This window comes from Quercus robur, chromosome 3, assembly GCF_932294415.1.
Source record: "Quercus robur chromosome 3, dhQueRobu3.1, whole genome shotgun sequence".
In the NCBI taxonomy this organism is placed as follows: Eukaryota; Viridiplantae; Streptophyta; class Magnoliopsida; order Fagales; family Fagaceae; genus Quercus; species Quercus robur.
In genome coordinates, this window is record NC_065536.1 from 68132354 (window position 1) to 68158761 (window position 26408).

General features: G+C 36.7%; 2 protein-coding genes across 2 annotated transcripts; both read right to left on the reverse strand.

Annotated features, from left to right (window-relative positions):
- Nucleotides 1-588: 588 nt before the first annotated feature.
- On the reverse strand, nucleotides 589-1470 carry LOC126716461 (uncharacterized). The gene is made up of 2 exons (XM_050417287.1): nucleotides 1327-1470; nucleotides 589-1225 (listed from the first exon to the last, which is right to left on the reverse strand). The coding sequence occupies exons 1-2, from the start codon at nucleotides 1428-1430 to the stop codon at nucleotides 850-852; spliced, it is 480 nt and encodes a 159-aa protein (XP_050273244.1). The 5' UTR covers nucleotides 1431-1470; the 3' UTR covers nucleotides 589-849.
- A 15555-nt stretch (nucleotides 1471-17025) lies between these two features.
- LOC126716462 (uncharacterized) lies at nucleotides 17026-17934 on the reverse strand. Its single transcript, XM_050417289.1, has 2 exons — nucleotides 17785-17934; nucleotides 17026-17684 (listed from the first exon to the last, which is right to left on the reverse strand). Exons 1-2 carry the CDS (start codon nucleotides 17883-17885, stop codon nucleotides 17336-17338), a joined length of 450 nt encoding a protein of 149 aa, XP_050273246.1. The 5' UTR covers nucleotides 17886-17934; the 3' UTR covers nucleotides 17026-17335.
- Nucleotides 17935-26408: the final 8474 nt, after the last annotated feature.

Sequence of the window (26408 nt, forward strand, 5' to 3'; positions counted from 1 at the left end):
TAGTAGGTAAAATAACACATAATTCTAAAAATCATGATGTTATTTACCAACCTTTCCTTCATGTTATTGGCTTGAATGGTCAAAATTGGTGGCTTGACTGCTTAATGACGCCAACACGGTTTTTTGCCAACATTGCATGTGATAGGTCTGTTGCTATTGCTGAGAAAATAAAGACTAGAAAAAGAATTGATTGAGATCGATTGTACGGTACAATTAACCCACTTCTTCTCACAATTTTTTTTTTACTAATTCTACTTTTTTTTTATACATTTTTTTTTATTCAAAGATTTAAAGTTGATTTTAATTTTAAATCCCAGTCATTCGTAGCAATGGTTGAGAATGTACATCTTCCGTCAAAACAGTGAAAAATGCTTGGAGGAACTGAGGAATACGCCATTGATGAAGCTCACCATGTAAAAAATCTCTCGTAGTACTCTCTCATTCTCAATCCATAAAACACCAACGGTTTATTTAGATTGTGAGATAAGAGATTTTTACACACGTCACTTATCATTCTCGTTATATTCTCGATCTTGTTCATTAAACAATAATCTAGCTCCCACAATTTCAACTAAAAAAACACAAAAAGAGTCCAATTCGGAAATATTATTCAGATGAAGGGAAAGATAAAGAAACACATGGCAGAGTACATAACAGGATAACTGCCCAGTTATTACACACTCAAACTAAAAGCTTGCAGAGAAGCAAAACGGTACAACAAACGAAACAAAACAAGCCAAACCCTAGCTTATTCAAAGAAAACTAAACAGCAAAGCAATCAAAAGTAAACCAAAGCAGCACATCAGTGCAAAAGCCCTCTGACAACACTCAGGCAAGAGCTTTCCATGATCAAACTAGTATCTCTGAGCTGGAATCTTCGGCAGAATCATTCTGATCCGTTAATTCCTCTCCAGCAGTAATTTTCGTGTCGAGAATGCTGCAACCTTCAGCAGAATCATTCTGGTTCGTTGATTCCAATCCAGCAGTAATTTTCGTGTCGAGAATGCTGCAACCTTCGGCAGAATCATTCTGGTTCGAACCATTCAGGTTCGCTAATTCCACTCCAGTTATTTTCGTGTCGAGAATTCTGCGAGTGCCACTATGAGCTGGATCGCCACTGCGGGTGTGGACAGGTCGGCTAAACCACTTGCGAATTACAGAAATTGATTTATAGATAAACAGGGCAGCCAAAGCCATTTTTGAAACCGAATCCAACACTCCGCTACTGTCATAAAACACAAGTGCAAAAGAAAGTATATTCAGAACCAGAAAAAAATTTAAAAACCAAAAAAATAATAATAAAAAATTAAATTGAGCCATTTTTACCTGTTAGTTTGTGCAGGAAACACCAAATTGGTCAATTGACAATAACTGCAAGAACCCGGAATCTGGGATGGTGGGGATAGGGGGGGGATAGGAGGTCGAGTCATGCTAATAAAATTTGCAGAAACGTGTACGTTTAGGATAAGGGACTCTATTTCAATATATAGCCATATAGGTGTTAGAGGAGAGGTTCATTGAGTGTTTTACTCGGACTGAAATTGTAATATGTGAGTGGTTTTTTTGACACTTGGCTTTGTAGTATTGGTGGGTTTTTTGTGGGAATAGAGGTTGCTGTAATGGGAGTTGTAGTCGGTGATGCACTGGATTCCTGCTTTTGTGGATGAGTTGGAGAAAAAGTTGAATTTATTTTTTAAAATATATATATATATTTTTGTTGTTGTTAATTATAGTCCTAGCCGCAATAGGAATATGAAACCGAGTATAGAAAAAGTAGAGAGATCGTAGAATAGTAGAGTTGGGTACATGGAAGAGTCCTATACACGTCTTGGGCAAATTCCTCACCGTGGAAAATCAATGTGTAATCTATATATGAATTGTGATGCTTCTAACTCGTTTCGTTTGAAAGGCTTCTTACTCTTTTCCAATCAATTATCTTACTTCTTCTGTTGTCGATGTCAATGTTGATTATGGGGCTATTGAGAGAGAGAGAGAGAGAGAGAGAGAGGAAAAAAAGAATGATGATTATTATGGGACGTTTGTGTTTAATTGGAAAAAAAATATTAGGGAGTGACTTAAAAACATTGATCCTACACATATGTTCATTCTTGTCTTCTTTAACATTAATATGATTTCATTGTGAGTTTTTATAAGAATTTAAGATTCTAATAATCTATATATACAACATAAATTTAAGATAGTTTTTTTATTATTAAAAAAAAATATTGAAATATATGACAATGAATTAAATCAAATGCCGGGGGGGGGGGGGGGGGGGGGGGGGGGGCGTTGTTTTGGAGGGCTTAAATACTAAGTAAGCTTACTAAAAAAAAAAAAAAAAGTTTACGGTGTGTTTGGAAACGCAGGAAGAGGAAGATAAAAAAAAAATAAAAAAGAACTCTCAATTCTTTTCCACTTCTACCCCTGTTTCCAAACATACAGAGATCTGGAAAAAAGAGCCGAGGTAGCTTGTAATTGCGTGACATCTGGCAACCAGTATGCGTTCTTCTCAATTCTTTTCCACTTCTATCCCTGTTTCCAAACATACAGAGATCTGGAAAACAGAGCCGAGGTAGCTTGTAATTGCATGACATCTGGTATGAAGTCATTTCCTACCTTCAAACATAGCGCGTGCATCTCAATTCTCAAAGATGACCGGTAGAGTATTTGGTTTGGGAAAATGAGGAGAAATGATATATTTATAGGAACAAAGTTTCTCTCCAAATTAGTTTGGAGAGAAACTTTTTAAACTTTTCATATATTTCTTTTTTAGGTATGAATTTTGAAAATTTAACCGTTGAATTTTATGTTTTTTATGTTCTTGATATTCATATCAAATTTCGCTCAAATCGGATATTATTTACTATTTGATTAATTAACTTATTTTTTTTAATAAAACTTTAGAGTACAAAAACCTGAAATTATAACATTTATTTAATAACATAGCAATTGATTTTTGATTTTCTTAAAATTTTGTAAGTATTAAGAATATAATAAGAACATGCAATTTAACGGTTATGTGGGGCCAAAGAACTCGTGGCCCAGGCCCACTCTACATTAGGGCCCAGGGCCCAAGCCGAGGAGAGCCACTGCCGAGGACGACCTCTTGCTCGGCACCTCACGAAATGCCTGAAGAAAGGGGCAAACTGAGTGTAGGGGCAAGGCAAGGGAAAAAGCTGCCAACATTATAACACAAAACCCTGTATCTGACAAGTCCATACTCTAAACCATACCCTTTAACTTTCCCAAAGACCCCAAACCACTCTAGGTATGGGTTGACAGGACAAATCTGCACCCCAGAAAAGTGAAACTTACACGTGGACTCTAAAGGGGGAAACAAACACTAGTATAAAAGGAAAAACCCCCCAGTAAAAGGAGGAGGCCCTTCCCCGGTAAAAGGGAAAAAGGGAAGGATATAAGGCTTCTTGGACAGCGTCCGAGGACTTAAGTCCTATAACCCGTACTAATGGAGGGCTTAGCTAGTCAAGCCAAGCCCGCCCATATAAGAACTTCCATAAACGCTATGATTAAACCGTCCACCTGTGCCCAAGATCATGCCTATTAAGCCCACTCTCTACAAATCATATTGTTGGGGCCCTGTGCATACGAGCCCAACGTCATTCATAGGCCGTTAAATAAATCGTGCCCCTACAATTGGCGCCGTCTGTGGGAAGGCTTGCGCGTTGGCTCAGGCAACGGCGGAGTTGAGCCTTTGTCAAGCAAGGGTCTGCGAGGGTGCCTTCATTTCCAACGACATGTTGTTGTTGTTCCAACATAAGTTCCCACTAGGAGCTATGCCTGGCAGTGCCAAGGGCACGGGCAATTCTAGGGGCTTCCAACATCAAGCTAACCCCTCCCCATCTGGGTCAAGGGGCTAACCTTTGGAAATTAAATCAATAAATAAGCAAAAAAATACAAGTTTTGGACAGAACCAAGGCCTTGTATGGACCTTGGACTCAAGCCTCTGGGGAAACCAACTACTTAGAAGAAAAACTACAAGTTTTGGACAGAACCAAGGCCTTGTATGGTCCTCGAATTCAAGCCTCTCGGGAAACCAACTACTTAGAAGAAAAACTACAAGTTTTGGACAGAACTAAGGCCTTGTATGGTCCTCGGACTCAAGCCTCTGGGGAAACAAACTACTTAGAAGAGAACTACAAGTTTTGGACAGAACCAAGGCCTTGTATGGTCCTCGGACTCAAGCCTCTAGGGAAACCAACTACTTAGAAGAAAAACTACAAGTTTTGGACAGAACCAAAGCCATGTATGGTCCTCGGACTCAAGCCTCTGGGGAAACCAACTACTTAGAAGAGAACTACAAGTTTTGGATAGAACCAAGGCCTTGTATGGTCCTCGGACTCAAGCCTCTGGGGAAACCAACTACTTAGAAGAAAAACTACAAGTTTTGGATAGAACCAAGGCCTTGTATGGTCCTCGGACTCAAGCCTCTGGGGAAACCAACTACTTAGAAGAAAAACTACAAGTTTTGGATAGAACCAAGGCCTTGTATGGTCCTCGGACTCAAGCCTCTGGGGAAACCAACTACTTAGAAGAAAAAATACAAGTTTTGGACAAAACCAAGGCCTTGTATGGTCCTCGGACTCAAGCCTCTGGGGAAACCAACTACTTAGAAAAAAAACTACAAGTTTTGGACAGAACCAAGGCCTTGTATGGTCCTCGGACTCAAGCCTCTGGGGAAACCAACTACTTAGAAGAAAAACTACAAGTTTTGGACAGAACCAAGACCTTGTATGGTCCTCGGACTCAAGCCTCTGGGGAAACCAACTACTTAGAAGAGAACTACAAGTTTTGGACAGAACCAAGGCCTTGTATGGTCCTCAGACTCAAGCCTCTGGGGAAATCAACTACTTAGAAGAAAAACTACAAGTTTTGGACAGAACCAAGGCCTTGTATGGTCCTCGGACTCAAGCCTCTGGGGAAACCAACTACTTAGAAGAGAACTACAAGTTTTGGACAGAATCAAGGCCTTGTATGGTCCTCGGACTCAAGCCTCTCGGGAAACCAACTACTTAGAAGAAAAACTACAAGTTTTGGACAGAACCAAGGCCTTGTATGGTCCTCGAACTCAAGCCTCTGGGGAAACCAACTACTTAGAAGAAAAACTACAAGTTTTGGACAGAACCAAGGCCTTATATGGTCCTCGGACTCAAGCCTCTGGGGAAACCAACTACTTAGAAGAGAACTACAAGTTTTGGACAGAACTAAGGCCTTGTATGGTCCTCAGACTCAAGCCTCTGGGGAAACCAACTACTTAGAAGAAAAACTACAAGTTTTGGACAGAACCAAGGCCTGGTATGGTCCTCGGACTCAAGCCTCTGGGGAAACTAACTACTTAGAAGAAAAACTACAAGTTTTGGACAGAACCAAGGCCTTGTATGATCCTCGGACTCAAGCCTCTAGGGAAACCAACTACTTAGAAGAAAAACTACAAGTTTTGGACAGAACCAAGGTCTTGTATGGTCCTCGGACTCAAGCCTCTGGGGAAACCAACTACTTAGAAGAGAACTACAAGTTTTGGACAGAACCAAGGCCTTGTATAGTCCTCGGACTCAAGCCTCTGGGGGAAATCAACTACTTAGCAGAAAAACTACAAGTTTTGGACAGAATCAAGGCCTTGTATGGTCCTCGGACTCAAGCCTCTCGGGAAACCAACTACTTAGAAGAAAAACTACAAGTTTTGGACAGAACCAAGGCCTTGTATGGTCCTCGAACTCAAGCCTCTGGGGAAACCAACTACTTAAAAGAAAAACTACAAGTTTTGGACAGAACCAAGGCCTTGTATGGTCCTCGGATTCAAGCCTCTGGGGAAACCAACTACTTAGAAGAGAACTACAAGTTTTGGATAGAACCAAGGCCTTGTATGGTCCTCGGACTCAAGCCTCTGGGGAAACCAACTACTTAGAAAAAAAACTACAAGTTTTGGACAGAACCAAGGCCTTGTATGGTCCTCGGACTCAAGCCTCTGGGGAAACCAACTACTTAGAAGAAAAACTACAAGTTTTGGACAGAACCAAGACCTTGTATGGTCCTCGGACTCAAGCCTCTGGGGAAACCAACTACTTAGAAGAGAACTACAAGTTTTGGACAGAACCAAGGCCTTGTATGGTCCTCGGACTCAAGCCTCTGGGGAAACCAACTACTTAGAAAAAAAACTACAAGTTTTGGACAGAACCAAGGCCTTGTATGGTCCTCGGACTCAAGCCTCTGGGGAAACCAACTACTTAGAAGAAAAAATACAAGTTTTGGACAAAACCAAGGCCTTGTATGGTCCTCGGACTCAAGCCTCTGGGGAAACCAACTACTTAGAAAAAAAACTACAAGTTTTGGACAGAACCAAGGCCTTGTATGGTCCTCGGACTCAAGCCTCTGGGGAAACCAACTACTTAGAAGAAAAACTACAAGTTTTGGACAGAACCAAGACCTTGTATGGTCCTCGGACTCAAGCCTCTGGGGAAACCAACTACTTAGAAGAGAACTACAAGTTTTGGACAGAACCAAGGCCTTGTATGGTCCTCAGACTCAAGCCTCTGGGGAAATCAACTACTTAGAAGAAAAACTACAAGTTTTGGACAGAACCAAGGCCTTGTATGGTCCTCGGACTCAAGCCTCTGGGGAAACCAACTACTTAGAAGAGAACTACAAGTTTTGGACAGAATCAAGGCCTTGTATGGTCCTCGGACTCAAGCCTCTCGGGAAACCAACTACTTAGAAGAAAAACTACAAGTTTTGGACAGAACCAAGGCCTTGTATGGTCCTCGAACTCAAGCCTCTGGGGAAACCAACTACTTAGAAGAAAAACTACAAGTTTTGGACAGAACCAAGGCCTTATATGGTCCTCGGACTCAAGCCTCTGGGGAAACCAACTACTTAGAAGAGAACTACAAGTTTTGGACAGAACTAAGGCCTTGTATGGTCCTCAGACTCAAGCCTCTGGGGAAACCAACTACTTAGAAGAAAAACTACAAGTTTTGGACAGAACCAAGGCCTGGTATGGTCCTCGGACTCAAGCCTCTGGGGAAACTAACTACTTAGAAGAAAAACTACAAGTTTTGGACAGAACCAAGGCCTTGTATGGTCCTCGGACTCAAGCCTCTAGGGAAACCAACTACTTAGAAGAAAAACTACAAGTTTTGGACAGAACCAAGGTCTTGTATGGTCCTCGGACTCAAGCCTCTGGGGAAACCAACTACTTAGAAGAGAACTACAAGTTTTGGACAGAACCAAGGCCTTGTATAGTCCTCGGACTCAAGCCTCTGGGGGAAATCAACTACTTAGCAGAAAAACTACAAGTTTTGGACAGAATCAAGGCCTTGTATGGTCCTCGGACTCAAGCCTCTCGGGAAACCAACTACTTAGAAGAAAAACTACAAGTTTTGGACAGAACCAAGGCCTTGTATGGTCCTCGAACTCAAGCCTCTGGGGAAACCAACTAATTAGAAGAAAAACTACAAGTTTTGGACAGAACCAAGGCCTTGTATGGTCCTCGGACTCAAGCCTCTGGGGAAACCAACTACTTAGAAGAAAAACTACAAGTTTTGGACAGAACCAAGGCCTTGTATGGTCCTCGGACTCAAGCCTCTGGGGAAACCAACTACTTAGAAGAGAACTACAAGTTTTGGACAGAACTAAGGCCTTGTATGGTCCTCAGACTCAAGCCTCTGGGGAAACCAACTACTTAGAAGAAAAACTACAAGTTTTGGACAGAACCAAGGCCTGGTATGGTCCTCGGACTCAAGCCTCTGGGGAAACCAACTACTTAGAAGAAAAACTACAAGTTTTGGACAGAACCAAGGCCTTGTATGGTCCTCGGACTCAAGCCTCTAGGGAAACCAACTACTTAGAAGAAAAACTACAAGTTTTGGACAGAACCAAGGCCTTGTATGGTCCTCGGATTCAAGCCTCTGGGGAAACCAACTACTTAGAAGAGAACTACAAGTTTTGGACAGAACCAACTCTAGGGAAACCAACTACTTAGAAGAGACAATACGGGGTTTGGACACAACCTGGACGTTAGATGGCCTTTAGAATCTACCCCGAGAAAGAATTCCCCATTTGATAGTTGGGCTAATCCTAGGAATGCATGGATTCCCCAGCCTACCCTCGGATTCTCAGTACCAAGGGAATTGGTGCGACTGCAATATAGGGCCATACGTTGTCAAAACACAGTTAAAGTCCCTCACTGCTCGGCTACCCTCTCGGACGAAATATTTAGTATTTATCGTGCTCGGACGGTCGCCGCGCACGCATTACGGGGCATTAAGCCGTTATCTCGATTGGTAAGGTTCTGTTTCAAGGTTTCCTGCTTTAAGCATCACTAAAGGAAGGTACATACATAGCGCACCCGTTTACAAAGTAGTTGCTGCCGAAAGGAAAAGTATTTACAAAGAAATAAATTCATCTTTTATTAAGACAAAGAAATAGTACAGCGTACAATGAAAAGCTGGAATAAGCTTATACTAAAGCTAAATACATAAGCGAAAAGAAAGATACAAGAGAATAAAGAGAAAGCGAAGGAAGAAGTACAGAGGAGAGGTTGGCTGCTGTACCAAGACGTTGTTCAAGAAAAACCATTCATCAACACTTTTACATGCCTATACCTCAGGCAGCCAAAGAGCCCAACTTGGGGCTTGCACCGTTAAAGAAAAGGCGTAGAGAGCCCGACTTCGGGCTAGCGCAGCTGAAAAAAAGGTGCAGAGAACCCAACTTGAGGCCAGCACCGTTAAAGAAAAGGTGCAGGCAACCGGAAGTTGATGGGCCTCCACGTAACCACGCCTGCGATATAGCAGACGGCGCTGATGGCGGAAACTTTACTTCTGATGCACCAAGAATCTAGTGCGACCAGTACCTGCTTCGGATTTTGACTAAAAGAAGGAGAAATACCATTTCCCCCTTTGTCAAAACGGAAGATTTTCTTGAATCTGTGCCTCCCTTGCCCAAACCACGCTACCTTGAGTCTCGGAAGGACCCGGCGCCTCTGTGGCGGATGGAGTTCCTTTACCCCTGTTCGTGTCTCAAACATATTGCACAAAGGACGGATAGCACTGAATACGAAACTGTGATTATAACTGAAGGATTGTGATTTAGAAGAGAATCGGAAGGTTTGTATGTAAGGAAAACAACCTCCTATCCTACTTATATAAAAGATAAGGTGGTGGCATTCAATTCGTGTAACTTTCCAAGGAACGCTACAGACAAGGCAGAGTTGGCTCAATTTCCAACGCCATTCACAACCGTAGGATCTGAAGATCCTCGTGAAGACCCGCCTCGAGTATTGAAGCGTCAAAGGACTTCACGTGATTGGGTAAAGGAACGCCTCTCAATTTAGCACGTCCTCCATGTAAATGGAAAAACACAAATATTAGTAAAGTACGGAATCTGAGCAAGCTATGATGTAAGCCCAACATTACCAAAACCCTCCTCCCCAACTAAAAGTCGGGCAGCAGGATTTTGAGGGGCTATTATGGGGCCAGAGAACTCGTGGCCCAGGCCCACTCTACATTAGGGCCCAGGGCCCAAGCCGAGGAGAGCCACTGCCAAGGACGACCTCTTACTCGGCACCTCACGAAATGCCTAAAGAAAGGGGCAAACTGAGTGTAGGGGCAGGGCAAGGGAAAAAGCTGCCAACATTATAACACAAAACCCTGTATCTAACAAGTCCATACTCTAAACCATACCCTTTAACTTTCCCAAAGACCCCAAACCACTCTAGGTATGGGTTGACAGGACAGGTCTGCACCCCAGAAAAGTGATACTTACACATGGACGCTAAAGGGGGAAACAAACACTAGTATAAAAGGAAAAACCCCTCAGTAAAAGGAGGAGGCCCTTCCCTGGTAAAAGGGAAAAAGGGAATGATATAAGGCTCCTTGGACAGCGTCCGAGGACTTAAGTCCTATAACTCGTACTAATGGAGGGCTTAGCTAGTCAAGCCAAGCCCGCCCATATAAGAACTTCCATAGACGTCATGATTAAACCGTCCACCTGTGCCCAAGGTCATGCCTATCAAGCCCACTCTCTACAAATCATATTGTTAGGGCCCTGTGCATACGAGCCCAACGTCATTCATGGGCCGTTAAATAAATCGTGTCCCTACAGGTTAGATTTTCAAAACTCACACTCAATATAAATATATATAATGAGTTTGTAAGTTTTCTCTACAAACTAGTTTGAAGAAAAACTTTTTTCTATTTATAATATTTTCACAACATTTTTATAATAAATTTTAAGTATTTGATTACGGGTTGACAAAAAAATAATATTCATAGTGGGTTCAAATTATAATCAGTAAAAACTTAGTACCTAGTTAATTCAATAGTAAAGTTTCACAATGAAAAAAGTAAGTGATTTGTATAAATAGTAATACACTAAAATATAATAAAATCACAAAAAATAAAAATTGGAGCGAAAACAAGACTTTTCTCAAAAATAGTGCGTCAATATAATCATGAACACACCAAAGACTTTTCTCATAAAATAAATAAATAAATAAATAATAAATAAAAACTCATCACCTTCACATATTTGAACCATTTTCTACTCCAATTAATTTAAGCCAATTAATTACCACAACTATAAAGAACTAGCTTTTAGTCTATGCATATGTATGGATATACTTAAAATATATACATTAAGATGTGATGATGCCAAAATCATCAGTTGGGTCACTCGTCGAATCTGAAGCATTAGATGATCTTGTAGAACCTGCAAAATAAATGAGAGACAGATCAAAGAGACCACCGAGTTGTGCCCGGTGGGGGAGCCGGCGATGCTTAAGTTAGTATCAGCCTATATCTTTCGTATATAGATAGTGTTTTGTAGTAGTTTTTTACGTACCTTATCTAGTGAGACAAATTGTCCCTTTTATAGGTGACTTAGGTAGGTGTTGGACATAAATGAGGGTGATTATTACCCTAATTGTAATGTTCTTTATCTTGATGAGAGAGTTTATGACCTTTGATGGTCGTTATTGAATGTGTTGGGCGGTTACTCATCTATCTTTGATAGCCTACTAATGACACAATTATTGTCCATTAAGATGGACGATCTTAATGGCTTTTATGGACTAATCAAGATGCACAGTATAATTCTTACATATATAATTTAAATATTATTGATAGTCGTTCTTATAGTTTTTTTTTTTAACTTTTTAAACAGTCTTGTAAGAATATTATTAGCTAGAAAATGTAAATTGTTCTTTTCTTTTTTTTTTCTTTTTTTATGTTCATTAATTCTAGACCCTTTGGTTTTTGTATGCAATAACTCATTTGGATGAATATTTATGATATAGTCTCATATTTTACTCCTGATAGGCCAAGAATATATTGACCACTTGTGATAAATTAACCAATTAATTAGCCGAGTGAATTAATTAATCAGATTAATATATAATATACGTGGCAGCACAAACAAATCACCAAATAACTAAAAATACAGTGGAAATTAAATGACATGGGTGATTTATTTACGAATAGGGAAAACCATCGAGGCAAAACCCCACTGGGTGATTTTAAGATCACCACCCAAGAATCCACTATTATCAAAACAAGCGGTTACAAGTAAAGGAATCCCAGTACCTTATACCAACCTACAGTTGAACCCTTACCCCAATACCCAATTGGACTTGTTCTGTAGTGATAATCTCTCATTTTAATGCATGACTCCCAGTACGTGACTAACCAATCTAATGCGTAGATCCCAGTACGCGGCTTACTCCTTTGCACGAATTCAAGTACGTGAGTAACTCCACAATAACCCTTTGATTATTGTAGTTGATTTGCAACAGTTTCACATAGAAACACCAATAAGATCTTCAATGTTAGTGTAAGAGACTTTGCTTGATTACAGAACCCAAAGGCGTACAAGAAATGCAGCAAGAACTCTTTCTTCTATAGGAGGAGGCTTGACCGCTTAATGAAGCCAACACGGTTTTCTCATTTAGCAACCTTTTCTTCATGTTATTGGCTTGAATTTTCAAAATTGGTGGTTTGACTACTTAATCAAGCCAACACGGTTTTTTGCCAACATTGCATGTGATAGGACTGTTGTTATTGCTGAGAAAATAAAGAATAGAACAAGAATGGATTGAGATTGATTGCACAGTACAATTAACCCACTTCTTCTCACAATATATATTTTTTTGTTACTAATTCTACTTTTTTTTTTTTTGAGATAATTACAGTAAACCACTGTACTATGGCTCGTTTTCACTTTACCTACCTATGATTTAAAATTTTACACTTTTCCCACCTAAATTTCAATCCGTTATCCATCCGTTACTCACCTCACCCTCAGATGTTAGAAAAACATCATTTTATTAAAATCAAAACATAACACGGATCAAAAACACGAACCATCAGTTCTTTTTCTCACGAGCCCTAGAAACACGAAAATCCCTTGTTTAAGCTGGGGTTTTGATTTTTCTAATTGTGCTTTCATGTGAGGGTGAGGTTCTGACTTTGAGTTGTCTTAAGGCATTGAATATTCGAAGATAGATCATCACCAGGTACGACATTTCTGCTTTATGTGGGTTGGGGTTTCAAGTTTTGACAGTAGTTTTGATTCATAGGAAGTTGATAAGCAATGTTTTCTTCGAGTGGAACTTACTTAGGTTCAAGTGGGCATATGTGTACATATAAGACTTGTGTGCTGAGAACAAGTTTGACAGTGGATAATTTTGGGAGAAGGTTTCTGGGTTGTAGCCGATATAAGGTTGGTCCCAAGTGCCCTCTCTTTAAATGGATTGATAATCCCACTTGTGTGTGTGGGAATGAAGCTGCCTATTTTGTGCAACAAAAGCTGAATTTACTACGGAGTAAGTTGCAACTTGCACATGAAAGGGAAAGAGCAGTTGCCCAGGCAGCAGTAAAAGCTACCCAAATGGCAGAAATTGCTCAAAATAGGGCAGCAAAAGCCAGTGAGAGGGAGAGAAAGTTTCGAACTTTCTCTATTCAAGCCAAGGAGATAGCAGTAAGAGCTTTAGAGTAAGAGAGAAAGTACAGAATTGCACTAATGTTGTCATGGTTTTTTTTTTTTTTTTTGGTTATATAGTTTTCATATTTTCGCTCAAGTGAGAATGTCGGAATGATGAAATTGAGTTTGCCTGGTCGATTGTAACATAAGCTAGTCCTTAATTGTATTGTAATAGAACTATGTAAGATGTAGATGCTGTTGGCTTGAAGCCAGTTAATAATATAAGCCTTTTTAAGATAAAGTATTGTTTATATTAAATGCTATTGGTATTTTTGTTTAAAGTGAATTGGCTACTTGTGAGTTGTAAGCTATTGGTGTTTTGTTGGATGAGGATGAGGCCATAGTGTAAGGCTGATGTGTTGGTGGGGGTTGAGATGAGGATGGGGCTTGTCTGCATGTAGAAGGCCTTCCACTTCCCTACAACCAAAAATGAGCATGTTTACAGTGTCAGTTATTGGCATTTTGCATTTAATAAAGAAAGTTTGTAAAAACTTACAGATTGTTCTTTCTGCAATCTCTTCCTCCTCTCCCATGGTATCTCAGTAACATTGGCCTTGCATCCCCTTGCATTGTGCCCTTCCTTTTGACACCTTCCACACCTCACTAGCTTGTTTGCTCTAGACACCTTATAAGGGTTCCTTGGCTCATCAGCATCTCTCTTCCTCTTCATGGGTGGCCTGCGTGGTGACTTATAGATAATAGGTTCAACAGGCTTGGGTTGGCCACTTGACACCCACTCAGACTGGCCAGGCATGGGAGGTATGGGTGTCTTGTATGTCTCCACAAAAACATCCTTGTAGTAGCATGGATGGGTGTAGTCTTTTGGCATTTCACAATTCACAAAAATCGCTGCAACTCCATACTTGCAGGGGATTCCTATCAAGTCTCATGCTCTACAACTGCATGTCCTCCCTACCAAGTCCACCATATGACTTTCCCACCCATTGTCAACCTCATACACAAACCTCCCAGATGGCATTGCACAGAAGCTCTTAGACTCTAATTTTATCTTCTCCAACTTGCCCTATATGCTTGGACACAATCAACCACCATACTTTTCTATGCCAATCTTCCTCACATAGAGCCTACTCATAAGCCTAACCCTGATCCACTCCAGCATCGATAAGATTGGCTTATCTCTAGCCTTCATAATCGTAGAGTTGAAACTCTCTCTCAAATTGTTTACCAGACAATCTGTCAAAGCTCTTGGAGAAAAGTGGGATCTGGTCCACTGTGCAGGCTCTATATCAGAAAGGAACTTCCAAGCTTCTTCATCCAAACTCTTAAGATGCTCCATCCCCCTCTTAAATTCCCTTAGTGATGTTGCGCCAGCACACCTCCACAGTACACTCTTTAACTCCATGCCCTTGTGGTTAACCTTGAAGTTGTTGTATATGTGCTTTACATAATACCTGTGCTCCACAGTTAGGAATAGAGTCTCCATTGCAGGTAGAAGGCCTTGCAATCATGTAAGCATGTAAGCATTCAAGTAAGCAACTATGCAAGTAAGTAAGTAATGAAGTCATGAACATGAGCTAGATGATAATACCGTCTGCCTGCCACTGATGAATACCAAATCCAGCTGTCCTTGTTCTCTTGCTCAACCACGGCTATTACCACTGGGAATATATAGTCATTTCCATCTTTGGCAGTGGCAGACAATAATTGCCCACCAAACCTACCCTTCAAATGACATCCATCCAGCCCAACAAAGGGTCTACAACCACCTAGAAAGCCAACTTTCTGAGCATTGTACCTAATGTACATCCTTTTAAACTTGGGTTTTGCATTCTCATTTTCAATCTCTGTTTGCAGAATCACCTTACTTCCTACATCTGTCCTCCTTATCATTTCTGCATAATCTCTAAGTAGGCCATACTGAGCCTTTTCATTCCCAGTAATCAAACCCCTAGCTACCTTCCTTGATCTATACACCTGACTAATACTTAAATCAACTGAAATCTGCTGCATCACATGGTGCTTAACACCTGAGACCTCCCAATTAGGATTCTTACCAAAATCCTCCAAATACCTATTTGCCACATAGGCTGATGTAACTTCCCATTTTGAAATGTCAGGGGGCAGGTACACTCAGGAATAAGTGTCTTGATCTCAAATGTACACTCTCCAGTCACCATTGAGGCATAACACCTCCATCCACAATTGTTCTTACAATGTTCAAAAATCTTCTTCTTCTCATTTAACTTCCACTTGATATCAATGTGATGCTAAATCACATACTCACTCAAAGCCTTCATAAACACCTTGAAGTTTGGAAACTTCATCCCTACCACCAACCTAACATTTTCCATATTAGTCCTCTCATTGAATTCTAGGTTGCTAGGCCTCTGCTCATTATCAGAACAATCCACACTTGCAATATCATCCTTTAAAGCTGGTTCAGCCCACTCTTCATCTAAATCTATGTTTAAAGGAGGAACATTGCTTGGGTCAAGTGTATCTGCATTTGGTTGAGGTGTATTAGTGTTTGGATGAGGTGTACCAGTGGTTGGTTGAAGTGTATCAGTGGTTGGAACAGTGTTAGAGTCAGATGGAACTGTGTGAGGTGGAGAAGACTAACCAAAAATGTCATCAGCAAAGTCTTCTCCTTCCAGACCTTCATTCAACCAATCAAACTCCTCCTCTACCCCCACACTAGCATCACCCCTTATAACAGCTCCTGCACGACCCCTTGTACCCCCTGCACCAATCCCTGCACCATCAGGGACTTCAACTGCAAGTGGAGCATGACCAGTCTCCACATACAGTATGATGGTGTCTCTTGGCCCTCTCATATTAAGCTTGCACATGGGCACCACATCTTTATCATCTTGTATGAGCCTCAAGTCTTGCTCCAAGTTGCCCCCAGGACCTAAATAACGAACCCTACACAATTCACTTCCTCATTATGAACTAGGGTTCCACAGAAAAGTACTCCCATAATGTACCTCCAATTTCACTTCCTCATTAGTCATCTGCAATAACGAATTACCATTTGACATGTACACAATTAACAATTAAAGAATTGTAAACAATATACACAAAAAAGTAAACACTTGCATGTTTCTATTTTGCTTTTGGGATGCAACACACACATCAGAGAGACCATATTTTCTACTTTGCTTTTGTTTCTATTTTACTAATAAACACAAACAAACACTAAAATTTAAACCAAACAGAAATTTAGGACCATTGTGAGACACAATGACCACGACAGACAAAATGGCCATAAACAAACACAAATCCAAACGACAAGTAACATTACATCAACAAACACAACCAATATTCTCATTAGATTACATGTAACATTGACCATTGACTGATTACTCAAAAAATTATAAAACAACCCCAAGCCCAAATTAAAAACTCAAACAGTGACTAATTTCTTACCGAGATTTGAGTCCCTCAAACAACCCGTTGCTCGTCTAGGTTTATACTTGCAGCGCTATTTCAATATCAGATGCAGAATGGGGTTTCTCTAGGGATTTTCGTGTTTTTAGGGCTCGTGAGGAAAAGAACTGATGGTTCGTGTTTTTTATTCGTGTTATGTTCTGATTTTAATAAAAATGTATTTTTCTAATGTCTGAGGATGAGGTGGATAACAGATGGGTAATGGATTGCGGTTCAGGTGAGCAAAGTGTAAAATTTTAAACTACGGATAAACAAAGTGAAAACGGGTCTTAGCACATTAGATTTACTATAATTATCCTTTTTTTTAATTCAAAATTTAAAGTTGATTTTAATTTTAAATCCCAGTCATTGGTAGCAATGGTTGAGAATGTACATCTTCTGTCAAAACAGTGAAAAATGCTCGGACGAATTGAGGGATACACCATTGATGAATCTCACCATATAAAAAATCTCTCATAATACTCTCTCGTTCTCAATCAATAAAACACCAGCGGTTTATTTAGATTGTGAGATAAGAGATTTTTACACACGTCACTTATCATTCTCGTTATATTCTCGATCTTGTCCTCTAAACAATAATCTAGCTCCCACAATTTCAACTAAAAAAACACAAAAAGAGTCCAATTTGGAAATATTAATCAGATGGATCATAATTTTTTGGGTAATTCATCAGCTTAAACAGAGTACAAAGGAAAAGATAAAGAAACACATGGCAGGGTCCATAACAGGATAACAGCCCAATTATTACACACTCAAGCTAAAAGCTTGCAGAGAAGCTAAACGGTACAACAAACAAAACAAAACAAAACAAGCTAAACCATAGCTTATTCAAAGAAAACTAGAGAGCAAAGCAAACAAAAGCAAACCAAAGCAGCACATCACTGACATCAGTGCAAAAGCCCACTGACAACACTGAGGCAAGAGCTTTCCAGGATCAAACTAGTGTCTCTGAGATGGAACCTTCGGCAAAAGCATTCTGATTCGTTAATTCCACTCCAGCAGAATCATTCTGGTTCGTTAATTTCGTGTCGAGAGTGCTGCAATGGTTCGTAAATTTCGTAAATTTTGAGAGTGCTGGTTCGTAAATTTCGTAAATTTCGAGAGTGCTGCAATGGTTCGTAAATTTCGTGTCCTTATGAGTGCTGCAATCTTCGGCAGAATGAGCAGGATCGCCACTGTGGGTGTGGGCAGGCCGACTAATCCACTTGCGAATCACAAAATTTGAATCATAGATAAGCAGGGCAGTCAAAGCCAATTTTGAAACCGAATCTAACATTCCGCTACTGTCATAAAACACAAGTGCAAAAAGAAGTATATTCAGAACCTGAAAAAATTTAAAAATTTATAAACGAAAAACAAATAAATAAATTGAGCCATTTTTACCGATCAGTTTGTGTAGGAAACGCTAAATTGATCCATTGACGAAAACTGCAAGAATCCGGAAACTGGGATTGTGGGAATAGGGGGAGCATAGCAAGGTTCATATTTGGATGTTTGGAGTTGACCTGATGCCTTGGGACTGGGAAGACTTGAGACGACTTGGGACTGGAGGTTTGAGGGGTTTAAATAGGCTTAAGGCAAATAGGATTAGTAAGTTTACGGTGTGTTTGGAAACGCAGGAAGTGGAAGAGATAAAAAAAGAAAGAAAAATGCATTCTTCTCTATTCATTCTACTTCTATCCCTGTTTCCAAACATACACGATAGATCTGGTAAAAAGAGCCGAGGTAGATTGTAATTGCGTGACATCTGGCAACCACTTCATTCCAGAAGGTCGAGGCATAAAGTCACTAAAACTAAAAGGGTCCCACCAACACTCACGCTATAAATAAAACCCTCCGTGCTTCACAGACCACCAAACATTCAATAATACAACCAATAAAAACACTCCACGTAACCAAAAATCACTAACCAGTATTGTCCACAAATCTCCATGGACCGTCCGATCCTCGAGCCCACAAATCATCTTATTCGGTGACAATGACACAAATTTGTTAAAGTAAAGTTAGGAAAACAATTTTCTCTACGATTTGATTATGTGGTAAATTGTAAAAGTGAAGTTATGAATCCATCATTTTTATTCTATCGATCACAACTAGCATTATGATAAAAATATGGTGTGAACATACCAACACTAATGCATTAAATACCTTTAGAATTCTGCATAGTGAAGCGTGTTTAGGAGAGAATAGTATTAGGATTGATAACCTCTGAGAAGTTCTCGTGTTGCACCCCTTTTTTAGGTTTCTAAAAAAAAAAAAAATATTACGATAAAAATACGTGAGCAAATTGTAGCAAAAGCTAGAATCCCATAAATCTTAACATTTTCCAATTTGTTCACAAGAATCCAGAAAACCAACCCCAAACTATTAAAAAAAGAAAAAGAAAAGCACAATAATTGCTTATTACCATCAAAAGCGGAAAATTTGTCGCCCAACAAACAAGAAAAAGAAAAAAGAATCAAAAGCAGAGAGAGAGAGAGAGTTTTTTTTTTTTTTTTTGAGAAGGAGAGAGAGAGAGATAAATACAAGTAAAATAGAAACTTATGTGACCCCCTAAAAAAAATAACATAATATGACATGATATTACATATTTGCCCATAAATTTTATACATCTTTCACATTTATATGAGTATAAAAGTAAGAAAAACATATGTTTTTTTATTTATTTAGAGTTCCGTTCTTATTGCAAACCAAATAAAGGAAACCACTTCATTCTAGAGGTCAAGGCATAAAGTCATTTCCTACGTTCAAACATAGCCGATATATCTCAATTCTCAAAGATGACTTGTAGAGTATTTGGTTTTGGAAAAATTAAGAGAAATGATATATTTATAATATTTTCCAAATATTTTTACAATAAAATAAGTGTTTGATTATTACAGGTGGATAAAAAAATAATTTTTATAGTGAATTCAAATTATAATTAGTAACAACTTAACGCCTAGTTAATTCAATAGTAAGGTTTCACAATTTAAAAAGTGAGCGGTTTGTGTAAGTAGTATTACATTAAAATATGATAAAATCACACAAAATAAAAATTGTAGCGAAAACAAGAAATTGGAGATACATAATATAGAAAATATTATACAAAATAAATTCGACTCAAGTATGACACTCGCTCTCTTTAAGAAGATTCATGCCCTCGATTGGTACATACTATCTTTGACTTGTCCCCTTCATGATACAACAGTCCAACAATGTTGTACGGCTTGACAACCTCTGCACAATGTGTTGAAGCTCAAAACTCCACTAAAAAGAACACTTTTAGTTGCTAAGAACCTCTATATGTTTATTTATTATATCAAAATGCTTGTGGAGTTGTAAATATTGTTGTGTTGTGTAGATAGAAATAGATTTGAGTGGGTCTATTTATATGGACAATGGACATCATGGATTTTATTACCCAATTTAATCTGATTAATTAGATCTATTAATCTAATTTAATGGGAGTTTCAAAATTCATTACTAGATATTAATCGGGTGGCTGGAGTTACACATGTTAATAATGGATTAGATAAGTAGTTAATGATGTCATTTAGCTGAATACATAAATGACATAAAATGATAGTACATTAGATTTATGGATGTATAATGTTAAGTTATAAATATAATACTAATAAAGAAATTAAAGAACAGATCCAATCTCCTTGAACTTGCACTCTCGCAACAGAGAATAAACTATTATGATTGCAAAGCATATATTGATTCCATATTATCAAGCAATGAACATGGCTCTGCTCCCAATGACTAAGATTGGTATAGCTTTGAACTGCGATACAGCTATGTGTAGGAACAGCTAAGCCTTTCTTTAAAGGTGACCTGCAATATCCTGTAAAGGTAACCGGGAGCTGGCTTTCCGACAAGCCAACCGCTGTCCAGCTATTTGTTACAACTTTGTCAAGATTCATGGTCACTCAAACTGAAGGGTCCCGCCAACACTCACGCTATAAGTAAAACCCTTCAAGTAAAACCCTTCGTGCTTCACAGACCACCAAACCTTCAATATTTCAACCAATAAAAACACTCCACGTAACCAAAAATCACTGACCAGTGTTGTCCACAAATCTCCATGGATCCTCCGATCCTCGAGCCCACAAATCATCTTATTCGGTGACAATGACACAAATTTGCTAAAGTAAAATTAGGTACACAGTTTTTAATACGACTTGATCATATGGTAAATTGTGAAAGTGGAGTTATGAATCATCATTTTTACACCATCGATCACAACTAGCATTATGATAAAAATATGGTGTGATCATACCAAAATTAATGCACAGGATCCTATTAGAATTTTGTGCAATGAAACATGTTTGGGTGAGAATAGTATTAGAATAGGTGACCTCTAAGAAGTTCTCGTGTTGCACCTCCCTCTTTAGGTTTCTTAAAAAAAAGTATTACAATAAAAATACGTGAACAAATTAAAGCAAAAGTTGTAGTCTCATAAATCTTAACATTTTCCAATTTGTTCACAAGAATCCAAAAAAGCAGCCCCAAAGTTAAATAAATAAATTTAAAAAAGAAGAAGCAATAATTGCTTATTACCATCAAAAGTCAAAAATTTGTCGCCCAACAAAAAAGGAAAAAAGAATCAAAAGTAGAGAAAGAGAGAGAGAGAGAGAGAAATACAAGTAAAATAGGAAATTATGTGACCCTCTAAAAAAAAAACATAATATGACATGATATTACATATTTGCCCATAAATTTTATGCATCTTTCACATTTATATGGGTATAAAAGTAAGAAAAAATATATGTTTTTTTATTTAGAGTTCCACTCTTATTGCAAACCAAATAAAGGAAACCACTTCGTTCTAGAGGTCAAGGCATAAGTCATTTCCTACGTTCAAACATAGCCGATGTATCTCGATTCTCAAAGATGACTTGTAGAGTATTTGGTTTTGGAAAAATGAAGAGAAATGATATATTTATAATATTTTCTTAATATTTTTACAATAAATTTTAAGTGTTTGATTATTATGGGTGGATAAAAAAATAATTTTCATAGTGAATTCAAATTATAATTAGTAACAACTTAACATCTTAACATCAAAAATTATAATTAGTAACAACTTAACATCTAGTTAATTCAATAGTAAGGTTTCATAATTTAAAAAGTGAGCGGTTTGTGTAAGTAGTAATACACTAAAATATAACAAAATCACACAAAATAAAAAATTGGAGCAAAAACAAGAAATTGGAGATACATAATGTAGAAAATATTACACAAAATAAATTCAACTAAGGCATGATACTCGCTCATTCATGCCCTCGGTTGGTGCAGACTATCTCTGACTTGTCCCCTCCATGATACAAAAGCCCAACAATATTGTACGGCTTGACAACCTCTACACTATGTGTTGAAGCTCAAATCTCCACTAAAAAGAACACTCTTAGTTGCCAAAAACCTCTTTATTTTTATTATTATATCAAAATGCTTGTGGAGTTGTATATATTGTTGTGTTGTGTAGATAGAAATAGAGTTGAGTGGGTCTATTTATAAGGACAATGGACATCACGGATTTTATTACCCAAATTAATATGATTAATTAGATCCATTAATCTAATTTAATGGGAGTTTCAAAATTCATTGCTGGATATTAATCGGGTGGCTGGAGTTACACATGTTAATAATGGATTAGATAAGTAGTTTATGATGAATTGAAATGCCCAAACAGCTAGTGCATTTAGTGGGTCATTGGCTGTTGATTTTTCTTAATAAAAATAGTGCATAAATATCGTCATGAACTCACCAACGACTTTTCGCAAAAAAAAAAGAAGAAGAATAAAACTCAACAAAGACTAGGTGACATTTTGAATGGGCACAACCTCCACATATCTGACCAATTTTCTACTCCAATTAATTTAAGCCAATTAATCACCCCACCTATGAAGAATTAAAGAGTCTCTCTCCTTATCCCTTCCAAAAAAAAAAAAAAGAGTCTCTCTCCTTTTCAACGTGAGATTTCACATTTGACTAACTCTTTATTTTTCATATTAGGAAATTCTAACCAATGCCGTAAGGGCATTGGTTAATAATCCATTTAAATAAAATTTTTATGGAAAAAGAAAAAAAACAATTAATATTTTGACAGTTTTTTTCATTTTCCATAAAAGTGGTGTCAAAACTTTTCTAAAATGGATTGTTAACCAATACCCTAAGGGCACTTGTTAGCATGACCCTTTCATATTAACTCACATATCAATACAATTAATTTGCCAATTTTTAACTATAATATTAAAATTCTACAACATTTTGTTTAGTACACGTGCCATATATGGATTAATTCAAAATTTTATGCAAAAAAGTTAAAATTTTTATAAATATTGTTGAAATTATCATAAATATTTGTGAGCCATTCAAAATTTTAAATAACCACAATAATACACAATACAATTATAATAGATTATTGAAAATTTCAAATTTAAAGAGTAATGCTACATGTCATGTAGCTAGTTTTTTGGTGTGCTAAATGCTAAAATATTTTGTTTTTCCTAGTAAACCAACACTGAAATAATATTATATATGAATAAGTCTATTACAATAAAGCTCAACTTTATCAAAGAACAATATGTCCTCTACCACAGCCGGTTGGTTATCAAAATTAGCATAGTTAAAAGATTAGATGGATCCAAACTTAACCAATGCATCAACACACTGGTTCGTTATTCTTAATATTTGTTGAACAGTTGATCTATGGAATTTTTTTAATAGGGTGCAATTATTGAGCAAAGGCTCCAACATAAGGTTATCTACTGAGTAACTGGTAAGCAATAAAACAATAAGCACATCATCTAGCTCCACACATATAGAGGAAATCCTAAGTTGAGTAGCTAGGATGAGCCCATCACTCTGCCATGACTCTAGAAGTTATGCCCAAAAGATTTGGCGTATCCCATAACCTAGTTTCCATTCTCATTACAAATAAGCCCACCCCCACCTGCTAATCTAGAGTCAGCAATTGTAGATCCATCTATGTTAAAGCTTTAGCCACCCCACTGGGGGTTTATACCACTTAACCTAGATATTAACTCTAGGTTGTTTGCTGGGTTTGTCACAGCCAATGAACGTGGCACTTTTTTATACATACGGTCTGTATATTTCTAGTAACAGTACTAATAGAAAAGAAGCAAAGTTATGAATACTATTTCAGACCCTGTTTGAGTTTGCCCACTGAAATTGAATATTTCAGTACCAGTTTATTTCGGTTTACCATTTTGAGATGTTTCAAGGTTGCCTACTTTATATATATATATATATATATATATATTACCTAGTATATATATACTTTTTTTTATATAAAAATATCTCAAATAAAGTAAGCAGATGAGTTTTCCTATTAAAAAAAAAAATAGATGATTTTGATTGTTATTAAAAGATAATTAGTAATGGTCTTTTCGTAAATAAAACAAACAAGTTGGGTAATAATATTGAAGGAACTTCCCAAAATTTTCCCTCCACTAACTTTTCCCATTTCCCAATCCATTCGCGTGGGCCTACACTATTTACTTTATTAAAAAATAATTAGTAATGGATTTTTTGTAAATAAAACAAACAAGTTGGGGTAATAATATAGAAGAAACTTCCAAGAAGTTTCCTTCTCCTAACTTTTCCCGTTTTCCTGTTTTTCCAAAAAAAAAACTTTCCCGATTTCCCAACCACTCATGTGGCCTACACTATTTACTTTATTAAAAAATAATTAGTAATGGGCTTTTTGTAAATATTAGTTAAGGTAGCATGTGCAAAGCACGTGCTTATCGTAGAAAAAAAGTACTGTAGAAATTAAGATTAATTCTAAATTTTATTTGTATTACAAAACAAAGATATGAATAATTTGATTTTTTAAAGTATATAGAAATTTACATTAATTAAAAGAGACATTAATTTAAAATTTTTTGATAATTATATCATAAAAGGTTAATCTTATTCGTTTAAGAATTTTGATCAACCATAAAGTTACGGTAGCTATTTAACATATAAATATTTATTTAACTATAATAGTTTTTTAGTACCTACTTGCTAAAGACAATATATCTATTCTCTAAAAACTTCTAAAAATGATAACAGATATCATCATCTTCCAACAATAAACAACTGAGTTTTGCTAAGAAATTATAAAAATAAAATAAAATAAATAAATAAAAAAGATAACAAAGGCTTGTGTCATCTAATATCATCATTCTAACTTTCTAAGAATTTTTATCATTTAAAACTCAAAATATGTAAAGAAAATTTTTAGCATATTAAAATTTAGCATAAGTAATTTAGACATTACACAATAAAATATTTTAAGAATCATAAGCTTTCATTAGGATTTAACTAAGAGAATAACAATATGACATATTTGCTCTTTTCCAAAATATTAAGGGAAAAATTGTTTGATTTTAAAGTTAAGGAAAAATTGTCAACTACCCCAAACATAAAGGATGAAAAATGTTTTTTTCCTAAGTTTTTGTTTTTGTTTTTGTGTGCATAACTATGTGTTTTTACTTAAAATAGTGTGTAAAGAAAAAAATATATATACAAAAAGTCAACCCAAGAAAATTGTATGTGGAATAATGAATTTTGGTTCAACAAAGTTGATTCAACTAACAAAAAATTTCTAAAAACACAACAGAATGGCACAATATTTTCATAATACCTTTAAAATTTTGTTATATTTTATTTTAACTTGTAAAGAACAGACAGCTCAGTAGTTTTGAAAATATTGTGATAACATCAAGATGTCTTAACATTTTTCACACAAAAAAATGTTATGTCCATGACATTTCCACAACAAATCATAAGTAGTAGGTTACTACAAGTTGTTATTGGTGGGCAAAAAAGTAGTTTCATTGGTAAGTTTAAATTAGAACCAATAACAATTTACCATATTTGATTTGTTATGAAAGTGTTGTGAAAATTATTGTGAATAAACCAAAAATACTATAGCAAATATACTACAACTTTATGCATTCACAAAACAATGAAAGTTAAAAAAACCAAAATTATTATAGCGAAATTACTATAACTTTTCCCATTCACTCTTTTTATATAATATATATATATATATATATATATAGAAATATACATTCCACTTACAATGTAAATTTCTAATGTAAACACATAAAAATTGGTAAATGTTGTACACATTTGCAAAATTTGTATAATTGTTTTTGCATATGTATATAATATTTGCTACTTTTTGTATGTATACAATGTAAATTTACATTACAAGTAAAAAATAAACATATAAAAATCCTTTAAAAGAAAAAAGAAAAAAAAAAAGTGGCTTAAACCAAATTGGTGAACTTGAAGGAAAAATAAGGATGAAAAATGCAAGTCACTAAATCAAATATATTGTTCATAATACTATTCATGAGCTTATTCGCTCTTTTTATATATATATATAAAAAAAAAAAGAGCATAAATCGATGATTGAAATTTTTTTTTTTTTAAAAAGCAATGAATAGTACATATTGAACAAATCAAAAGTATTGTAGCTTTTACACATTCACTCAATAAGTGTCACAACATTTTCACAAAACATTTATTTTCAGTTGTGGTTGGTCAAAGTTTCATATTTTATTATTTTATTTTGACTTATAAGAAATTGACGGCTCAATAATTATAAAATATTATGAAATTTGTCGTGTTAGTATAACTATATATATATATATATATATGCAGGTTCTTATAAATATTTAAAAGAAAAAAAAGTACAAACGGAAGACTAAAAAAAATAAAACGTTGTAGCTACTGTAGCTACGGTGCCGCTTGAACAAACCACAGTGGCACTGTAGCAATTGTTCAAAACTTGGGGGGGGGGGGGGTGTGGGGGAATGACTTACTACACCAAAAGGGGCAGTGTAGAGGCAATGCCTCTTTTTATATAGTCAGTAGAAAAAAGAGCACAAATTGATGAATGAAAAAAAAAAAAAAAGTATATATTGAACAAATCCAAAGTATTGTAGCTTTTACACGTTCACCTAAAAAGTATCACAACATTTTCACAAAACATTTATTTT

Bases quoted from the DNA above. Each gene is read 5' to 3' on its own strand.
- LOC126716461 (XM_050417287.1), bottom strand. From the start codon at position 1,430: ATGACTCGACCTCCTATCCCCCCCCTATCCCCACCATCCCAGATTCCG. The intron at 1,226-1,326 runs GTAAAAATGGCT...GTTTTATGACAG, and splicing joins TTTCCTGCACAAACTAACAG to TAGCGGAGTGTTGGATTCGG.
- LOC126716462 (XM_050417289.1), bottom strand. From the start codon at position 17,885: ATGAACCTTGCTATGCTCCCCCTATTCCCACAATCCCAGTTTCCGGAT. The intron at 17,685-17,784 runs GTAAAAATGGCT...GTTTTATGACAG, and splicing joins TTTCCTACACAAACTGATCG to TAGCGGAATGTTAGATTCGG.